At 55.0% G+C, this 20,166-nt stretch overlaps 2 protein-coding genes across 9 annotated transcripts; both read right to left on the bottom strand.

The window, feature by feature from the left end:
* Positions 1-2,477: 2,477 nt before the first annotated feature.
* On the bottom strand, positions 2,478-6,049 carry TICAM1 (TIR domain containing adaptor molecule 1). Of its 3 annotated transcripts, none has more exons than XM_064734345.1 (2): positions 5,982-6,049; positions 2,478-5,204 (listed from the first exon to the last, which is right to left on the bottom strand). In XM_064734345.1, exon 2 carries the CDS (start codon positions 4,710-4,712, stop codon positions 2,652-2,654), a length of 2,061 nt encoding a protein of 686 aa, XP_064590415.1. In that variant the 5' UTR covers positions 4,713-5,204; positions 5,982-6,049; the 3' UTR covers positions 2,478-2,651. The 3 variants fall into 3 exon arrangements, with proteins under 3 accessions (XP_064590415.1, XP_064590417.1, XP_064590416.1); XM_064734347.1 differs by having other exon boundaries at positions 2,478-4,850; positions 5,982-6,037; XM_064734346.1 differs by having other exon boundaries at positions 2,478-5,000; positions 5,982-6,029.
* A 513-nt stretch (positions 6,050-6,562) lies between these two features.
* On the bottom strand, positions 6,563-19,094 carry LOC135458887 (perilipin-3-like). 6 transcript variants are annotated; one of them, XM_064734338.1, is made up of 8 exons: positions 18,988-19,094; positions 11,696-11,772; positions 11,074-11,269; positions 10,447-10,529; positions 8,975-10,190; positions 8,379-8,578; positions 8,065-8,193; positions 6,563-7,991 (listed from the first exon to the last, which is right to left on the bottom strand). In XM_064734338.1, exons 2-8 carry the CDS (start codon positions 11,753-11,755, stop codon positions 7,431-7,433), a joined length of 2,445 nt encoding a protein of 814 aa, XP_064590408.1. In that variant the 5' UTR covers positions 11,756-11,772; positions 18,988-19,094; the 3' UTR covers positions 6,563-7,430. The 6 variants fall into 6 exon arrangements, with proteins under 6 accessions (XP_064590408.1, XP_064590405.1, XP_064590406.1 ...); XM_064734335.1 differs by lacking the exon at positions 18,988-19,094 and adding an exon at positions 15,448-15,527; XM_064734336.1 differs by lacking the exon at positions 18,988-19,094 and adding an exon at positions 12,146-15,377.
* Between the last annotated feature and the right edge of the window lie 1,072 nt (positions 19,095-20,166).

Below are 20,166 nucleotides of genomic sequence, written 5' to 3'. Positions count from 1 at the left end.
CTGGAGTTAGTTCCACACAGAGACCTGGACCCCAAAACTGCTTGGTCTTCCCCAGGGAGGGTGGGTGGATAAAATATTTGAATTTTTGTCCTGTTGTTTATTGCTCCCTCCTTAGTTCTTGCTGAAGGATGGTGCCTTTGTGCTAAAAATGCCATTTAAGCAGTGTCTGTAGAGCCTGGGGCTGTGCTTGTCCCATTCCTCCTGTGCTGCAGGTGATGTCCAGGTGTGGCAGAGCAGCTGCCAGGTGGCCTCAGGGCAATTCCATCTGCAGCCAAGAGAGGTGGGAGGGAAGGGGTTAATCCAGACAGGAGCAGCTCTGGAGCTCTCGTGGTCAGGGAGCTGAGGGACCCAGTCAGGTGCAAGAGCCCCAAGGAGGAGAAAATTCTGTGTGATGGAAAAAGCTTCACTTTTTTTAAACACACAAATAATCTGTAATTACATAGAGGGCCCAGCAATTAAATGTTGATAGTAATTACAGGGTGGAAGAAATCACTGCATGATTTAGGGGTAATTACACTGAACAGGCCTGATTGACTGTAGGGCCAGCTCCATGTGGGCAAAACACGGAGTTGTGAGGAGCAGGGCGATGTTTCAGTGATTATTTTGTTAATTCTTGGACAGACAGGAGCTTTTTCTCTGCTGTGGTGGCTGCAGAGCCTCCTGTACCCCAGACACAGCTCTGCCTCCCCTGTGTGTGATCCAGGCCCGCTGGATGTGGCTGTGTGAGGTTGTTTACAAGCTGGAGCAGCTTCCAGCTGACTAATTTTGCATGATTATTTATAGTAGGAGAGGAGCTGGGAAGGGAGAGATGTGGGAGGGCTCCCAGGGGGAGGGACTGTCCTGCACCAGCAGCAGGGGACAGGAACTGCACTAACACAACTCTGAATGGTGCTATGGAGGAGAGAAACCAGGAAAATCAAAGGAAATCGAGCACTTGGAGGATGCCAGAAGCTCTGGAAGGAGTGGATGAGTTAATCCATTGTCACTGGGTCCTGCAGGGTTAAAATCCAATCTTTGAGAGCTGGAAGCCAAGAGTTGGGGGCAGCTCAGAGCCTCCTCCATGGATTTCATAACATCTGGCTCACTCAGGGGCTGGCTTGGGGCTCAGAGGGCTCTGGGACCAAGGCTGAAGTGTGGAATAAAAATAAGCCCTGACAGGGCAGGGATGGGCTTGGATCCTCCTGGAACTGCTGGGACAGCCAAGGAGCACCCACAGACCTGCAGTGGGGTCACTGCAGTGGGGTCACTGCAATGGGGTCACTGCAATGGGGTCACTGCAATGGGGTCACTGCATTGGGATGTCACCTTGCAATGGGGTGTCACCCTGCAGTGGGGTCACTGCAATGGGGTCACTGCAATGGGGGGGGGGCCCTGCAATGGGGTCACTGCAATGGGGGGTGACCCTGCATTGGGGTCACTGCAGTGGGGTCACTGCAATGGAGGGTGACCCTGCAATGGGGTCGCTGCAATGGGGGGGTGACCCTGCAATGGGGGGTGACCCTGCAGTGGGGTCACTGCAATGGGGTGTCACCTTGCAATGGGGTCACTGCAATGGGGGTGTCACCCTGCAATGGGGTCACTGCAATGGGGGGTGACCCTGCATTGGGGTCACTGCATTGGGGTCACTGCAATGGGGGGCGACCCTCCAATGGGGTGTCACCCTGCAGTGGGGTCACTGCAATGGAGTCATTGCAATGGGGGGTGACCCTGCAATGGGGTCACTGCAATGGGGTCACTGCATTGGGGTCACTGCAATGGGGGGGTCACCCTGCAATGGGGTCACTGCAATGGGGGGTGATCCTGCAATGGGGTCACTGCAATGGGGTGTCACCCTGCAATGGGGTCACTGCAATGGGGTCACTGCAATGGGGGTGTCACCCTGCAATGGGGTCACTGCCACCGGGTGTGACCCTGCAGTGGGGTCACTTCCCTGTGCTGATCCCAGCCACGTTAGCAGGGAGTGGCTCCTGGACAGGCTGAGCTGGCTCCAGGCTCTGCTCCAGGAGGGAACAGCCCCATTTCTGTCTCTCCCTGGCTTTGGGGTGACCTCTGCTGACGATCAGGAAAATGGCTGTGCATGGCAGGAGCAGCGAGGGCTTTGCTCCAGGTGCCCTCCTGGTGTTAAAGCTCAGTAGGCACCACCCTGGTAGATCCCTTGCTCAGATCCTGCAGAATTTCCCCTCCCACTCTCCATTCCTGGATTTCTCCACCCTTCTGCATTATTCTGCTGACTGGTTTTGGTTTTTCATTCTGCTTTTTCCTTAAAGGCAGCTTCCCAAAGCATCCCTTGCAGATTGGCCCTCAAGTCATTTGGGCAGTGCCCTCTCCCAGCCCCTCCAGCCAACATGCAGAATAGTTTTCCATATATCCCTGACAATCCCTTTTCTAATTCTTCAGGAAAGAACCAGAGGAACACAAATAAATTAATTAAAATTTATTTATAAAATCTTCAAGTAGTTCCAGACAATCAAGAAAATAATTTTCTCAGTTACTTGAAAATAAGCACAAGGAAAAACATTTTCAAGAGATCACTACACCTTTTTTCCAACAAAAATTGAAGAATTTTCTTTTGTGCTTCAGGAAAATGCATGGAACAACAGTCCTAGTAGGATCACTGTAATCCAGGATTTGAAATGGATTTTGTCTCTGGGTCAGAGGTTGTGCCTGGGTTGCTCCTGGCTGTGCCCTGGCCCAGGTGGGGCAGTTCCCACCTGCATCACGTTGTGGTTCCCGATCTGAACCATGCTGGCATGTTGGATGATGAGGGGTGCCTGGCCTGGTGTGAGGCTGTAGTGGCCTGGGGGCAGCTGTGCTTGGGAAGGGAGAGGACCCCTCTGAGCAGGAGGGGGGTCCCTGGGGGCAGGGGGACACCAGGGTCGGGCTGATGGCCCTGGTGGCCCTGCTGCTGCTGGGGGCACCCAGGGAGGGGAGCCCAGGCTCAGGGCAGCCAGGTTCTGCTGGGCTTGGTGCTGTTCCCAGCGTGCCTGGAGCTTCTCCCTCTGCAGCTGCTCCCACATGGCTTTCTTCTCACTGATCCTCTTGGGCTTAAACGTGTTCTGCACTTGCCTGGAGAAGAGAGGAGAGCTCTCATCCAGGATGAGGAGCGCACTGAGCATCTTGGGGATCTTGTTGTCCTCCAGAGTGTTTGCCTTGGGTAGAAATGGGATGACTGAGTCTGCCTTGGAGGGGTCCAGGATGGACTGCATCAGAGCAGTGTCTGTGTGGTACAGGCACAGCTTGCAGGCAAAGTTCTTGGTCAGCAGGAGGATGATGAAGGCAGAGTTCTCCATGGCGTCCTGGAAGCAGCTCATGTGGCTGCGCCCGGCGATGAAGAAATCCTCGCTGAGTGTGGCACCATTGGGCACCCCCATGCTCTCCAGCAGGTCCTTGACCTCGTGGGCCACAAGCTCATCTTCACTGGCGTGCAGGACAACAAACGAGAAGAACTTGGCACCATCTGGCTCTGCTGGATCCATGGCTGGGGGAGCAGGAGGCCTGGCTGGAGAGGGGGATGAAGGCAGGGGAGGGGGATATGATAGTTTGGAGGGAGATTCCTGAAGAGGAGGAAGAGTTGAGGAGAAGGAATAAGTAGGAGGAGGAAGGGAATGGGTTGAAATAGAAGCAGAGTTACAGGGAATGGCTGCTGGAATGTAGGAGCCCTGTATGGACGTGAGGGCAGGGGCAGTATCCACTGCAGCCCTTGAGTCAGGGACATCAGCAGGTAATTGCTTTTCATCCTGCTTTTCATGCTGCTTTTCCCTCGCTGTGTGAGGCTCTGTCACTGTGCTGGACACGTCACTGCTTTGGGCAGGCTCTGAGGGCAGTGGTGGCTCAGGAACGGGGAGAGGGCTGGGGTGACAGGGACTGACCTGCAGCACCTCCTCTGGCTGGGGCCCTTGAGCAGCTGTGCCCTGCCCAGGAGGGGCAGAGCTGGGTGTGCTGGCCCAGCTGGATTCCTGTGGGTCGTGGTTCTCTGTGTCCCCATTGGGGTGTCCAGCACGGCTGGGCCAGGGGACACACTCAGGGACAGAGGGCTGGGTGTGAAAAGCAACTGTTGGTGATGCACTGATCTCCAGACAGCTGGACAGGGAGGAGTTCCCCACAGAGCACAGGGTCCGTGGGCCTGAAAGGTCTGAGCTGCCTCTGATCTCCACTGGTGAGCTCCTCACCATGCAGTGGGAGCCGGCTGTGTGGGGAAATCCTGCGTCCTCATGGGATCTCAGTGTCCCAAAGCTGTCCCCTGAGCCCCCGCTGGCTGCAGAGCCCTCGTTGTCCTGTTCCTTGGGTGGGATGTTGTTGGATGTCCCCCGCTGGGTGTCCTTGCTGGCGTGGCAGGCTTTGTCCCTGGCCTCAGGACTGCACAGCTGTTCCTGTGCCAGCACCGTGTACACCTGTGCCAGCAGTGCCACAGCACCTGCATCCAGCTGGGGAGGCTGCAAATCCTCTCCGTTTTCCTGCACTCCTGCAGTGCCCAGTTTGATCTGCTGGACGTACCGGGCTGCCTCGTTGTCCCTCAAGGCATCCAGACAAATTCTTGCATCCGTTTCTTGCCCCAGAGTGAGCAGGACCATGGCTTGCAGTAACTTGCTGCAGGGCCCAGGTATCAGGTACTTCAGTTTGAGTTTGAGGCTCAGCAGTTTCTCTGCTGGGACCTGGGACAGGATGTTGAACACGTCCTCAAAGCTGGGCTGCAGCTCAGCGCTCTGTGCCATCTCAGCAGCTGCTGGCCCAGAGCACGGACTGGAGCAGGGATGGGAAAAGCATCTTCTGGCAGAGGGTTGGCAGTGCCCCACTCACACTCCTGGTACCACACAAACCTTCAGTGCCCGGGGTCTCTCAGTGCTGGCAGTCTGTGAGGAGAACAGAGGACAGCGTTCAGAGGGGTGCTGTGGGCACTGGGGGTGCTCTGCAGCTGCCAGGCTCTCTCTCACACCTCCCAAATGTTTCTGCATCTGTTCCGTGCCTGCAGCTGTGCCACTGCTCTGTGCATTATTCCAACTCTGTGATTAAGCAAAGAGAGCACATTCTTTGCATTCATTTCGCATTAATTACAACTGGTTTAAGATAATTGATGAAATAATGCTATATTTAGGTAAATCCAAATGTCTCCTTCAGGCAGCTGGTTCCAGGGGGTCTTGCAGGCTCCTTGTGCTGGCAGTCAAAGAATGAAACCGGTGTAGAGGAAACCCTTGCCAGCCAATAACCTGTGTTATCAGGGAAGAGTCACAGGAAAGAATTCCTGCCCAATATCCCACCCAGCCCTGCCCTCTGGCAGTGGGAGCCATTCCCTGGGTCCTGTCCCTCCATCCCTTGTCCCCAGTCCCTCTCCAGCTCTCCTGGAGCCCCTTCAGGCCCTGCAAGGGGCTCTGAGCTCCCCCTGGAGCTGCTCCTGTCCAGGTGAGCACTCCCAGCTCTCCCAGCCTGGCTCCAGAGGGGCTCCAGCCTTGGAGCAGCTCCACGTCCTGCTTTCATTGGGAGACTTCATATCCCCGTCCACAGGTGATCCCGGAGCCCCTGCACTCACCCCAGGCCTCTGATGGGATTTTAATTAAACAACAGCAGTGTCTGGAGGGCAGGAGTGGGGGGTCCCACACTGCTCCGGGCACTGCCTGAGCCTGCTGCACAATATTTCCCTATTTAAAGGCAGCTCCAGCAAACGCCCCGAAATAACTCAGCTAGAGAGAAACTTTCCAATTTCAGTTTTGTTTTCCTGTCTCATGAAAAGCCTGCAATTGCCCAATTGCCCTTCCTCCCTTCCCGGGGCCGGGGTGGCACGGCCGGGCTGCAGGAAGGGGAAGGAAGGGGTGGGTCAGCCGGGAAAGGAGGGAATGGAAGGGAAGGAGGGGGAGCAGCCGGGAGGGGAATGGAAGGGAAGGGAAGGAGAGGAGCAGCCGGGAAAGGAGGGAATGGAAGGGAATGGAAGGGAAGGAGGGGAGCAGCCGGGAAAGGAGGGATGGAAGGGAAGGAGGGGAGCAGCCTACCTGCGGCCGGTGCCCGGGACACGCGGAAGCGGCGCGGGCCGATGAGCGCGGGCGGGGCAGAGCGGGGCGGAGCAGGAACCGGGCACCGGGAGAACACCGGGAACCTCAGCACGAGTGCCCTGCCCGGGTGAGCCACCCCCACCTTCCCCAGCCTGAGGTGACACAGAGCGCTGGGGACAGGCAGGGACCGAGCTTCCCCTGCGGGCACTGCTGGAATAGGGACGAGCAGTGCAAAGCCCAGGATGCAGGGGTGAGGAGGAACAGGGGGACATGGACAGATTCACCTGAGCCTCAGGAGTACAGAAGTCAGGAAAATAAAACGATTAAGGTATCTTTCTGGTTAAGAAAGAATGGGACCTGCTAAAGGCACTTTGTTTTTTCCCCTCCAGCAAGAGAAGGGAACAGACCAGCTGGCCAGGGACAAGATTTGGTAAAGGCAAAGCTTCATCACAAGCAAGTGCAGGGAACAGACCAGCTGGCCAGGGGCAAGAGTTGGTAAAGGCAAAGCTCCATCACAGCTCAGGTAAGAGGAGAACAGAGAACACAACCCCGCAGCTTTAGGTACACACAAACCCCCATGGTTTTGAACACAGGTCATGCTTTATTCCAGTGTCTGCTCACCAGCCCGGGCAAAGGGACAATGCCAGGAACAGTTACCAAAATAAGTTACATTAGAAATTATTACAAAGTAGCATTTTCTGGGAAAGAACCAGCACCTGGATTAAAATCCCCCCTATTTTAATAACAGGATATCCTAATGGCAGAGTAACTCCTGGGAAAAGCTGCCTCATTTAATGGCTGTGAAGTGTTTCACACATGGAGTTACTCACAGATAATCCTTCAAGTCATTCACAGAAATTAGAAAGATGATTAAGGAAAACCCCACACTGCTGAGTGCTTCTCCATGAAGGAAGAAGAGTTTGGCTGATCCATGAAGAGAAATCTCTTCTTGAGCTCCTTGCCCCCAGCTGTGCCAGATGTGCTGCAGGACCGAGCCTTCCCAGAAGCACAACAGGCACAAAGGCAGTTGTGTCTGAACCTGTATTTTTAAATGTGGAGAAGGTGGGAGATGGTATCAAAGGTCAAGCATAGCATCTTCTCAAGAGTTCCACAGCTTGGGCAAATTAAAAACAAGTCCAGCATTAAAAACAAATTGAGATCACTTCTCTCCCACAACTTGTCTCAGCAAGACTTAGGCACTCACAGCTACAGCTGGGCTGAGTTAAAAAGCTGCAGTGCAGGTCCCATCTCCCCTTTCAGCACAGCAGTTGGATTTAAAAACAGTAAATCAAGATTGAGAATCTCCCCACCTTGGTTATCAGACCTCCTTACAACTACATCTGACTCTAAATTCAGACAGCAGAGGCACCCATGGCACAAGTGGGCACACAATTAGAAGATCCAGTGCTGTTCTAGCCAAGTAGCCTTGGCCAGAAGAGCTGGGATTTATCAGAGATCTTCCTTTGCTGCACTGGTTTTTATCTCCTTTGCAGCCAGGGCCACCTCTGTGTCCTTCCCTACCTGCTCCTCCAGCTTGTCTAGCACTTCATACCATTTCTCTGAGAGCCTGTTGGTTCCCTTTAGCTCTTCAGGTGCCTTTGTCATCTCCTGTGATAGCGGAGCCTTTTCCAACTTGGGTAATTTTCTATCACACCTCATCTCTTCCTTCTTGTGCCTTCTGCTGTCCTGTGCCACCTTGGCCATGGCCCTGAAGGGCCCCACAATCCAGTTCAGAGGGGTGTTGTGAGTGACAAACTCAAAGAGGACATCCAGGGACCTGCGGGCCTCCGCCACACGGTCCTGGCTGCGGGCCAGGGTGGTTCTGGAGAGGTCCTGGAAGGACATAGCCCTGGAAAAGGAGCTGTGGAGCTTGTGGATGTGTCTTGTGGCCCGAGACACGGCTTCCTGGATGCTGCTGGGGAGGCCGTGGATGCTGAGCCTGAGGCGGTGGTAGGCGGGCTGCAGCTGCTGGGTGATGATCCTCAGCATGGCCAGGGTGCGCGGCTCCACCTGCCGGGAGAGAAGAGCTCAGGGCGGGCTCGGGAGGGCCCGGCCCCGCGGGGCTGCTCCGTGCACCGGGTACCTCTGCCTGGCACGCCGTTCTGACTTGGGTTCCTTTGGGCTGCGTCAGGCTCCAGTCCACCCACAGCTGATGGAGCTTCTGCTGCCCCTCCAGCAGCTTCTGGCCGACCTCCTGTTTCACAGATTCAATCTGATGGGGAAAAATGAGAGGAAAGGTTGTACTGCAAGCACATACAGAGAGGCACAAGCTCTTCCCTGCCAGGGAAGGATCCATGGTGACACGGAGCTGGCGGGGGATGGAGGAAGAGCTTCCAGCTGGATAGCAGGGCAGGAAAGGCTACAGACAGGAGGAAGGAGGGCAAAGCGTGTTGGTACCAGTCTCAGTGCCAGCTGCAGCCGTGCCAGGGGGTCCTGGGTGCGGTGCCTGAAGCCCTGCAGCTTGGCCAGGGAGTGCTGGTAGGCTCGGTGCCGCACGCGGCCCGACAGCGAGCCCAGGCGCACAAAGTAACTCCTCTGCCTCTTCTGCTCCTCCAGGGAGGCCACGCCAAAGCCCTGCACCGTGGTGGCCAGTTTACCTGGGGGAAACAAGAACACAGTGCAGCTGGGAGGGGTGGGAGAGGTCGGATCACCCACTGGAAAACATGAAGGCTGAGGCTTGCTGCGGGAGCAGGAGGTTTGTAGTTGCTCATGTGCTAAAGGCAGGTCAGTCCCTGCTCAATCTTCAGGTAAGCAGACTCGATGGAAAGGTTGAAGCATGAACCCATGTATTTATTTATTTACTTTGAGGACCAGCCAGCAAATGCTTGAACTCTGTCCCATGCCATGTGGCAATTTGGTGTTGACAGCCAGCAACTTGGTGACAAATTCAGAGCACCTGTCTGCTTCAGAAGCTGTGTCTTGCTGTGTCAGGTGCTCTCTACTCACATGGGAAAGGATTTGCATCTACAAGCGCCAGGTACAGATTTTCTTACCTAGCTCTTCCTCAGTCATTGGGAGGTAATGATCCACCAGATCTTCTGACATTCCCAGGACAGATTCCACACCTCCAGCCACTGCCTGGCTCACTGCCTTGGCCTTGCTTATGCTGTTGGTCACCACTGAGTTGGTCATCTCCACGCCCTCCTGGAGAACCTCCCTGCCCTGCTCCAGGGCTGTGTTGATCTTGCTGGTGATGGTTCCATAGGCAGCATCCAGAGCTGTGCTGACCGTAGAGGTGACCACAGATTTGGTCTTCTCAACGCTGTCTTGAACAGCCCCTTTGGTCAGGTCCACTGCTTCAGTCACCTTGTTGGCCACCAGGTCCTTGGCCCCCTGGGCAGCCCCCACAGCTGCAGTGATGGTGGAAGCAACAGCAGACTTGGTCCTGTCAATGCTGTCCTCCACCGTGTGCTTGGTGACATCCACGGCCTCTGTCACCTTGCTGGCCACCAGCTCCTTGGCCCCCTGGGCAGCCTCCACCGCATTGACAATCGTAGAGGCAACTGCAGACTTGGTCAGGTCAACACTGTCTTCTACAATGTGTTTGCTGAGGTCCACTGCCTTGGTCACCTTGTCTGTCACCAGCTCCTTGGCCCCTTGAGCAGCCTCCACAGCGCTGACAATCGTGGAGGCAACTGCAGACTTGGTCATGTCAACACTGTCCTCCACCATGTGCTTGGTGACATCCACGGCTTTGGTGACCTTGTCCACAGCATCTGTCACCTTGTTGGTCACCAGCTCCTTGGCTCCCTGGGCAGCCCCTACAGCTGCAGTGATGGTGGAAGACACAGCAGACTTGGTTCTGTCAACACTGTCCTCCACAAGGTGCTTACTGAGGTCCACAGCCTCTGTCACCTTGCTGGTCACCAGCTCCTTGGCCCCCTGGGCAGCCTCCACCGCATTGACAATCGTAGAGGCAACTGCAGACTTGGTCCTGTCAACACTGTCCTCCACCATGTGCTTGGTGACATCCACAGCCTCTGTCACCTTGCTGGTCACCAGCTCCTTGGCACCCTGGGCAGCCTCCACAGCACTGCTGACAGTGGAGCTGACCACAGACCTGGTCAGCTTGACACTGTCCCCAACAACGTTTTTAGTGAGGTCCACAGCTTCAGTGACCTTATCAGCCACCGCTTCCTTGGCCTCACAGGCAGCGTCCATAGCAGATGTCACTTTGGTGGCCACCAGCTGCTTGGTGTCTGAGATCACCTGCACCAGGGAGAGGCAGAGAAAGATTTTGTTGTTGTTGTTCCAAAATATATTTTCCCTCCCTGAAAAAGCTTTTCCACTTGGGTTAGTGGTGCTTGCAGTGTGTGGGAGGGCCAGGGAGGTGAGCACACCTCATGGACATGTTCACACCTCTCCAGCTTTGCCTGCTGCTGAGCTTTATTTATTTCCCCATATTCTTCTGTACCCACAGCAGTCCCACCAAGCCATGGCTTCCCCAGGAAAAGCCTTTCCTTACCTTGTCTGCTGGCTGCTGCAGGAAGGGCAAGTTCTCCTCCAGCTGATCCAGACCTTTACAGGCATATTCATTCACAAGAGCAACTGAAGGGACAACAGGCACCAGTTGATTGTTACATTTGGGGATGGGTTTTTGACCCTACAATGGCTATTTCAGGATACACTCATGAAAACAAGACCCAGAAAAATAAATCCCCATTCTAGGGTGGCATGTGTGTGGGCATCTTGTTAAAAGTGAACAAACCCTAAAATTCAGCAGGTTCAAATAATCTCCATTTTGCCTTCCCAGCTTTCTAACAGCAGACTTTAATCCAATTGCACTGTAGCACCTGCCCTTGGTGGGTTTAAAGGGTTGAAAAGTGTTGGGATAGCCAGACTGAGCTCTGTTCCAGCCCTGGGATGGTCAGAACGTGCAGTGAGAGCCAGCGAGCAGGGAGTTACTGCTCTGTAACCTCAAGAAATCAAACTTCTGCTGGAAACAATTTCACTCCCAGGCAGTCCAGTGTCCAGGAGCTGCTGGGTGGGAGGCCCAGAGCCAGAGCAGAAGGGATGGGAGGTGGGATCACCCTGGAGGCACCTGAACCTCCCCTGCCCTCCTGCCCCAAGGGTCCCCCAGCCCTGCACTTACTCTGTGGCTCGAGCTGGCTCAGGATGGGCTGTGCCCCTCCGACCACGCTGCCCACAGCCACGGCTGCCACGGTCTCAGCCACGCTGCAGACACCGCTGAGGCAGGGGTGGCACTCCTTGGTCTGGTTGTAGGCAGAGGAGACCAGGTTGAAGGCAGAATTGAGCAAGGGCAGGTTGGTGACTCGATTGACAGCGCTCTAAAGCCAAGAGAAACGCTGACATTAGAGCCCAGCCCGAGCTGGTGGTGAACACAGCCCATTGTCTGTCCAGAAGGGTCCCAGCAAATCCCTCTCCTCATCCCTCAGCTCATCCAGAGGCCTCCAACAAGCCAGGGTTAAGAACTCTGAACTCTGTGCTAGTGAACCCTGAGTCACACTGATTTCAGCACCAAACCAGGTGTGAAGCAGGACCTGTAACAGCTCCTGTTTCAGAAATACTTGCATCATTTGGCCAGCCCTGAAGGTGTCTCTTGAGCAAAACAGTTCTGCACTGAGGGGGTTTTGATTTGGCCACAGCTTCACAGGGCTAATCTTTCTGTCCCCCCAGCCTGGTTTTGGGGTGCTGGCAGAGGTTTGGTACATGTGAGTGGGTGATTTAACTGCTGTGGGTGCCCTGGCACCTACCACAGTGTGCTGCTCCTCAGCCTTCAGCAGGTCTGGGGTTGGGGTCTTTCCTGAGGCCATACTGACTTCAGCTGCAGCTGGAAGGAAAAACAAGGTTATCGTGAGCACAACTTCATTGCCTCCAAAGAAATCAAATCCTGCCAGGACAGGGGAAAAGCAGAGGGCAGCAAAGCTGGGATCCATCATTCAGCTGCTCCCAGGAAAGGTCAGGTTAGGAATAAGTGAGAACTATTTTATCTGTCTTGTGCTTGCTCTGTGGGGTGGGATGACCCTGCCTGGACACCAGGTACCCACTAAAACAACTCCATCACCCTCTCCTCAGCTGGGCAAGGGAGAGAAAATACAACAATCCACCCAGTGTGTGAAGGACATGGAAATCCTGTAGAGCTTTCCCTGGAGGGTGAGCCAGGATTCCCAGCTGCAGCATTCCATGGCTACCTGGAGACTTGCCTTCACATCCTACTGAGCAGCAGGGCAGGAAATCTCACTTCCTGTGAAACCGAGGCTCAGAGACGTTCTCATGACATAATGGGATTGAAGAAGTATAAAATGTTGCAATAATCTGAATGAGTATTGGTCTCCCAGCACAGATCTCCTATGGTATCTGGACACTCCTGTGTTGGTAATAAAGCCAGCATTACTCTGAGCCTTAGCCAGGCACAGCAGGGATTTCAGCACATTTGTTCTTTGGGACAGAGTCTGCTTTTCTGTCCTTTGCCAGTTAACTCCTATTCTTAGATTTGCTATGACATTTTCCAGTGGAAAACCCTCAAACCAGAATTCCTCCCAAGCTGGATTTCCAAGCCATGCACTGCTCCAGGCTCACTGGCACACTCTTCCCAAAAAAGCTTTCCATCTGAGTTGTGGTGGAGCCCATTGTCTTGTTTCTTGTGTTCTTTGCCTCGTGCAAGGTTTTGATTTTGCTGAGAAACAGGAACAGAGAGATGGAGAGCAGTAGTGAAACCAGAATTTGTGAGCCTGGATGGGCTCTGCCACTGGCCAGGGACATCTCAGGAGGTGACTTGGCAAAACACCAAATATTTGCTGCATTAACCACTGAGTTAGTCAGAATTCTGTGAGATTTGAGCAGGGCCCCATGCCTATAGCAAAAGTGTCACACAAGTTGTCACCTGCAGCCTCTCCAGTGAGAATCTGGGAGCCCTCCCTGTTTATCTATTATTAACCACCACTGGATCCTCACCAGGCTGGGAGAAGTTGTAAAAAGCTGCTCCAAAGAAAGCAAGGCTGAATAACAAATCTGAGTCCCAAAGTCCACAGGGTTGCTGTCAGGGGCTGTCCCTCCTGCTCTGCCTCAGGGCAGCTTTGTTATTTCTTTGGAGCCTCGCAGGGCAAAGCACAGCTCTTTCAACACCATCACAAACAACCCCTTTGCTCAGTTATTTTCCTTCTGGACAGGTGGAAAAAGCTCAGACTGTGGAGTTTGACACTGTGGTGGCCTTGGTGTCAGGGCCAGCACAGAGACAGCAGCAAAGGGAAGAGGGGAGGACTCTGGTTAGAATAATTCAGGAGTAACTTCTTGGCTGATGTAAAAACTGCCGTAAGGTTAGCTCAACCTCTGAAGTACAGAGATCCTGTGTTGATTATAGATGCAGCCTGCCAGGGACAATCCTTCAGCACAGTCATGTTGGAACAAGGTTTGTTCTGCACTGTGGAGGAGAAATCCATGTTTTGCAAGACCCAGATTTGCAGTGTGGGCAGATCTCCACAGCATGGCTTTATTTTCTTTTTCCCTGCAGAAATGCTGAGCAGCCCTTGCTTTGCTTCAGAGATTGCAGGAAAGCCCAGTGCTTGGCAATTCTGGGTCAGGTGGTTCTGAATCCTTTGGAGAAGCCACAGCCAAGCCAGGATGGCTGGGAGTGGAAATCCCAGTGGGCAGAGGAACAGAAACAGCAGCACTTTGGTTTGGTTGTGGTTTCCTTCATATGAAAGTGATGAGCAGATGACTTCACACCATTGCTACATCTGAAATATTAGGTCACTGCTGGAGAAAGCTCTTGCAACAGGTGGTGTCAGAACAATGAAACTTCAGTGCTCTTTTCTGGCATCAAGGTCAAGAGATTGTCTGGTTTCAGGAGCTGAACTCCTCATCATTGCCCATTTGGAGTCAGTGAAGGAGCAAGGGCTGGCTCCCTGATTTCTGGCACTGACCAGTTCATGTAAAACTGGTTCTTTGCTCCCCTTGCCTGGGAGGTTTCCCTGTGGGAAGCAGCTCAGCTCCATCAGAGCAGGCTGCTGCTGTGGGCTCCTGCAGCATCTTCACGTTCAGGAAGCTTCCCCCCCTTCCAAGGGATTTCACCTTGGGAGATAAACCGAGCCACAGCCAGCATGGCTGGTTCCGTGGCTTAACTGGCAACTCCTTAATGACCACTGAGGAAAACAAACTAAATTTAGTGCTTTAGATGTGAGCAGGGAGGGCTAATCAGGGCACAGGAATTCAATTGTGGTTAAAGCACCTATTTACATTCTTTTCGAGATTTACCACTGATACCCCGTTCCCAAAAATGCAGAGCTGGGTCATGGGATGTCTGTGGAGAATGGGCTGCAAATGCTCTGAGGACAGAATTAGTTTTAGGAGGAAGATCAAACGATTCCCAGCTTTGACCTGAGGACAGTAGTTTCCAGGGCTGGCAGAGGTGCCCATCTCACCTTTCTGGATAAACCAGCAGCACTGGGAACCCTCAAAGATCAAAGCCACCCTTGCTGATGGATGCAGGGCTTCCCCCACACACCTCCAGCAGAATTAAACACCAGCGGGTCAGTAACTGCTTGGAACAGAGATATTTTATGAAAGAGGAGAGGAAGTTTTAACTGAAAGAGTTTCTCAGGGCTTCCCAATCTTTCCATGAGGACAGAGTTCTTGGTTTCATCTGGAAGCTGTAACTTGCAGAGCAATCAGCTCAGCACATTCCCATCTGGAATTTTCAGCAGAACCTGCTACAGGAGCTGCAATCCTTCCCATCCATCCACAGCTCAGGGTAGTCATGACCACATTTAAAGCCTTGTTAGTCTTGGGAAACGCTAATCCCGTTTGCCAAAGCTGCCTCTGGGGGCTGGCAGAGCCGTGCAGGGACAGGGTGCTCCCGAGCAGGAGTTCTTGTGTCACTCAGCTCCCGTGCCTCCACCAAAGCATCACGAGAAACAGCCCCGGGCAGGGCTGGCAGCGCTGTCACAGGAAGGGAATGCCGGGCTGGTCACCTGCACCTCCTGTCCCCGGGGTGTCACCTGCACCCGGAGCATCCACCTTGTCCCCACCATCACCCGTGCACATGCAGGTGACTGCTGGGAGTCACCTCCTGTGGATCCCCAGCAAACAAGAAGCAGGACAGAGCTTTTAAACCCCAAAGTGCTCCATCACAGGTCAGAGATGCACAGAGTCACCAAGGAGCCATCTCAAAGCTGGGAAGGAGCCTTTAGGGAATGGTTTGGGTTGGAAAGGATCACCTGGTTCCACCCCCCCCCAAGCCTCTCAGCTGTTACCCAAGGCAGACACATCACAACACCAGAAAATGCCACCTTTGGCCTCAGAGAGCAAAGCCCCAGACAGAACAGAACTGAGAAAGCAGGGACACAGCACCCAGCTCCTGCTCTGCAGGGTGCTGAAGGGTCCTGGGGCACACCCAGGGAGCTCTGAGCCACAGCTCCTGTGGGGACCGAGCCGGGGCCACCCAGCCAGCCTGGGGAGCCACCCCCAGCCAGGTCACAGAGCCCCCCACCCCCCAGCCCAGCCTTACCTGCCTCCTCCGCGCCCGGCACCGGTATGACTGGGAGCACTGGTGAGACTGGGAGCACGGGGCGCCGCCCCAGTTAAATACCCCGCGGGGTGATTGGCAGCGGGGCTGAGGGAATCAGGAGCCAATGGCAGGGGAGCTCAGCGGGGAGGGGCTGCAGGTGAGGGCTGGGGTTCCCTGGGGGCTGCAGGTGAAGGGCTGGGGTCCCTTGTGGGGCTGGGGTTCCCTGGGGTCCATAGGTGAAGGGCTGGGGTCCTCTCGGGGCTGCAGGTGAGGGCTGGGGTTCCCTGGGGGCTGCAGGTCCCTGGGGGCTGCAGGTGAAGGGCTGGGGTCCCTTGTGGGGCTGGGGTTCCCTGGGAGCTGCAGGTGAAGGGCTGGGGTCCCCTGTGGGGGCTGGGGTTCCCTGGGGGCTGCAGGTGAGGGTTGGGGGTCCCCTGTGGGGCTGGGGTCCCCTGGGGTCCATAGGTGAAGGGCTGGGGTCCTCTCGGGGCTGCAGGTGAAGGGCTGGGGTCCCCTGTGGGGGCTGGGGTTCCCTGGGGGCTGCAGGTGAGGGCTGGGGTCCCCTGTGGGGGCTGCAGTTCCCTGGGGGCTGCAGGTGAAGGGCTGGGGTCCATAGGTGAAGGGCTGGGGTCCTCTCGGGGCTGCAGGTGAGGGTTGGGGGTCCCCTGACGGGCTCTGGTCGCCTGAGGGGCTGGGGTCCCCTCGTGGCCATGGCGGGTGTTGGGAGTTGCTGTTTGTCCCCTCAGGAGGGACAGACCTCGTACAGGATCTGTCAGAGGGTGTCCCATCCCCTGGTGCTTTGGCTTTGGGACCATGGGATCCTGGAATACCCTGAGTTGGGACCCCTGGCCCTGCACGGGCCCCCCAAAAATCCCCCCGTGCCCCAGAGCTGTTCCTGCTCAAGGAGCTGCTCATGGAGGCCGAGCACTGGAGCTGCCTGGGAATGGGGTGCTGGGACAGGAGTGAACCCCCCTGTGTCCCCCAGCCCTGGGGCTGCTCCCTGCAGGGGTCACAGATTTTGTCACCAAGTCCCAGAGAAGCAGGATGCGCTGTTTGTGGTATAAACCATCATCATCATCATCATCATCCTCCTGATGTTTTCTTGGCAAAACTCCCCCTCCCCACATGGAGGTTACTGTGCCTCCCTGAGGAGTCAGAAGTGCTCTCCCACCTCAGCCCGTGCCAGGCCCTGCAGACACCTGATGATGAAACTTTCTGCTTCTCCTGTTTGCTGGGATTTTCAGGGTAAGAGTTGATTTATGTTTTTATCCTTGCTGAGGGCCCAGCAGTGCAGGACTCCAGGGAGCTCAGGGCTTTTTAACAGCTATAACAAACACTGAACACTCCAGTCAATGCTTTTCTTTTCTGTTTGTGCCTTTTCATCTTCAGCTCTCAAAAGCTGGTTTGAAAACATCAATTAAGCTTCCTGTTGTCTGTTGTCAAGATCAGCGGGGGAGGAAACTGAGGCACAGGTAAAAATTATCTGAAGTCTTCTAACACTATTACAGTGATTGAGTCACCTTGTTTTGGGCCTCTGGATGCAGGAGACCTCGGCTCTGGTTCTGTATTGCCATTCAGGCAGGTGGGGGTGCCAGTGGTTTTTGAAAAATGTGCTGTTAAGCTGAGAAAAATGTGGAGAATTGTCACTCCTGAGCTTTGGGGCTGGAAGGAATCCTCGTCCTGAGGCTGAATTAGCTGGGAGTGCTGGCTGGAAAGGGCTCTGGAGCTCAGGAGGTCCTGGGAGATGGGACCTGGGTGAGTCTGGGAACCTCCAAAGGGATGGAAGTGTCCCACAGCCTCTCTGGCTGCTGGACCCACTGGGTCTGGATGTTGCATTAATGGAGAAGCTGCTCCCAGTGTCCACTCTGAGCCTCTCCAGCTACAAACTGTGGCTTTTGCCTCTTGTTTGATCACCTGCACTGCTGGAAACAGTCCTTGTGCATTTGTCTGTGACATAAACTCCATATTCCTTCATCACCAGAGTCACAGGATCCAGAATGGCCTGGGTGGGAAGGACCTTAAATTTTTGATGCAGTTCTGAAGTGTTTGATATCCTGTGCTAAAACTGAAGCCAGCTTTTAACAATTGTGGTGTTTGTAAGGGAAATAAAAATTGTTCTTTTCCTGTGAAGAATTGATGAAATTAAGTTTTTTTTACAGGAACAGGGAGTCAAGAAATGAGTCCTGTGCATTTTGGAGTGTTGGCCTGCCATGGCCAGTGCTGCATCCCCAGGTAAGGTGGCAGTGATCCAGCTGGAGGTGTTCCTGGGTGTGAAGTGCCCCAGTGGGTCAGTGCTGTGGGGATGGTGAAAGTCTCATGGGACAGGTTTTATTTCATCCCCCAAGTGAGTGAAACAGCACTGTCTGCATGATGCACAGCAATGGTGGGGCACAGGGGAATGGGAGAAGTGATAACCAGTGATTAAAATTAACCAGGCAGTGCTTAATATCTAATGAGTGGCTTTGATATTAGGGTAAAATGTCAGTGCTGGGATTTCCTGCTGGGTGGCAGAGCTGCCTGCAGGGTCAGGACACTGGATTTGGGAGATTGCAGTGTCAGAGCAAAGCTTTGCACAATTGCTTCAGTGACCCTTGGTGCTGTATGAAAGACACAGATTTAAATCTGAGATAAAATCACCCTAAGATGTTTGGTGGGGTGGGAAGGGCGTGGGAGGAAGTGGAGAAACACGTTTGGGGAATGAGGAGCTGTGCTGGTTGGGAGCCCCGTGCAGCCCTGAGCAAAGCTGCAGCATCCAGACCCAGGGCAGGATCCCTCAGGTGTGAACTGTGAACCCCACCTGCTGCTCCTGTGGGGGTCAGGAGTCCCTGTGCCTCTGCCCTGCTCCCTCAGCTGCCTCTTGAGTCCTTCAGCTGCCTCCTGGCTCTGCCTGGGGACGAGGCCTCAGCCTCGAGCTTCTCACTTGTCCCATCCTGGGATTTCTGTTGAGTGCAAACCTGCAGGTGTGTGTGGGATTTGGAGGGTCAGACCCCTGTGTTGGGAGCCATTCCTTTCCCTGCTCTGAGGTGTGTCACAGCTCAGCATTGTCCCCCTGGGGCCCAGAGGCCACACGTGACACTGGAGTTCCCACTGCAAGTGTTCATCTGCTGCAGCGGAAATCATGCTGCTGCTCTCCCAGTGCATGAGTAACCTGCCACCATGCCATGGTCACCTTCCCCTTGTCACCTGCCCTGGGGCAGGCACAGGCACGAGAAGGGATGAGAATGATGATTCAGGGCTGGGGCATGAGGAGCTCTGGTGCTGTTCCTCAGGTCAGTGAAGCCCTTGGGCATGGAGGGGACAGCTCTGGGTCATTGTCATTCACTGCTGTGCAAAGCCCACCAAGCTTCCTAGTGCCCCCAGGCCTTCAGAGCCCTCTCCTGGGTCAGGACCTGCTGCAGGTCTCTGCTGCCCTCCCTCTGCATGAACCCAGCAGGACCCTCCTGTCTCCTGTGCCTGCTGAAGGTGAGCCACTCCAGGTCCCCTTCCAGCACTCACCTGAGCTCCCCATCCTGTTCCCTGTCCAGGTCCCCTTCCAGCACTCACCTGGGCTCCCCAGCACCTGTCCTTGCAAACAGCTATGCAAGAATAGCTGTTTATGCACATAAAAGCATAAATGCCAGTGCCTCTGTCCTGGTTTTGGCTGGGATAGTGTTCATTTTCTTCCCAGTAGCTGGTCCAGGGCTGTGTTTTGGATTTAGCATGGGAATAATGTAGATAACAACCGATGTTGTGGTTGTGGCTGAGTTGTGCTTACTCCAAATCAAGGACGTTTCAGTTTCCCAGGCTCTGCCAGCGAGCAGGGGCACAAGGAGCTGGGTGGGAGCATGGCCAGGAGAGGCCAGAGGGATATTCCATTCCACAGAACATCCTGCCAGTGCAGAAACTGGGGGGAGCTGGGACCTGTCTGTCCCTGCTGTGGGAGGGATGAGCTGGGTCAGGGGTGGTGAACGACTCTTGGGCACTCTGTCAGGGAGGAATTCCAATCTCCCAGAACCCTCCCAGGCTGCAGGAAGTGCTGTGGTGGGTTCAGCTTCATCCTCCAGCACATCTGCAAGGGCAAGCAGTGACTCTGTGTCAGGCAGAGCCTCCAGCCCTGGGAGGAGATGAAGCCTGGCAGCTCCAGGCAGCCTGAGTGCCCCGACACCGAGCCCATCCGGGCTCCTGTGACCGTGGCTCATCCCATGGCGGCTCCAAGGAAGATGGGACCCGTCCTGCGTGTCCCCTACATGTCCCCTACTTTAAAGGGCACCACATCCTGCTGCTGGCTGTGCTCTGGTGCCGAGGGGAGGCCGTGGGGGCGGGGAGGGGAGCACGGAAGCGGGGTGTGCCGTGCTGTGCCGCGCCGTGCCGGGCCTCCCGCGCCTCGTGCTCCTTTGTTCCAGCCCAGGCCGCGCCATCCCCGCGGCCCCAGCCCGGCCTCTCTCCCCCACAAGCGCCAACCCTCGGCCTCTCATCCTCCTCTTGGAGCAGCCTTCTCTCAGGGGCCTCTTGGCCACGCTTTCCCCCATCCAACGGTTGTTTTAAGCAAATATTATCATTTTAGATTTCCTCATCGCGTCGGTGGGTTTGGGGATAAACATCCTGCTGGATCTGCCCGTTCTGTCGGCTCACGCGGCCACACCACGGCCCTGCCGTGTCACCCGGGCCACGCTGCCACCAGTGGGGCCCTGCACAGCGCCATGAGCGCCCCTGGAGCTAACGGCCTGGGGAGTTAGAGCCCTT

Source organism: Zonotrichia leucophrys, chromosome 28, assembly GCF_028769735.1.
Source record: "Zonotrichia leucophrys gambelii isolate GWCS_2022_RI chromosome 28, RI_Zleu_2.0, whole genome shotgun sequence".
Lineage (NCBI taxonomy): Eukaryota > Metazoa > Chordata > Aves > Passeriformes > Passerellidae > Zonotrichia > Zonotrichia leucophrys.
Note: the sequence above shows the minus strand (reverse complement) of the source record. Positions and strands in the feature narration are given on the sequence as shown.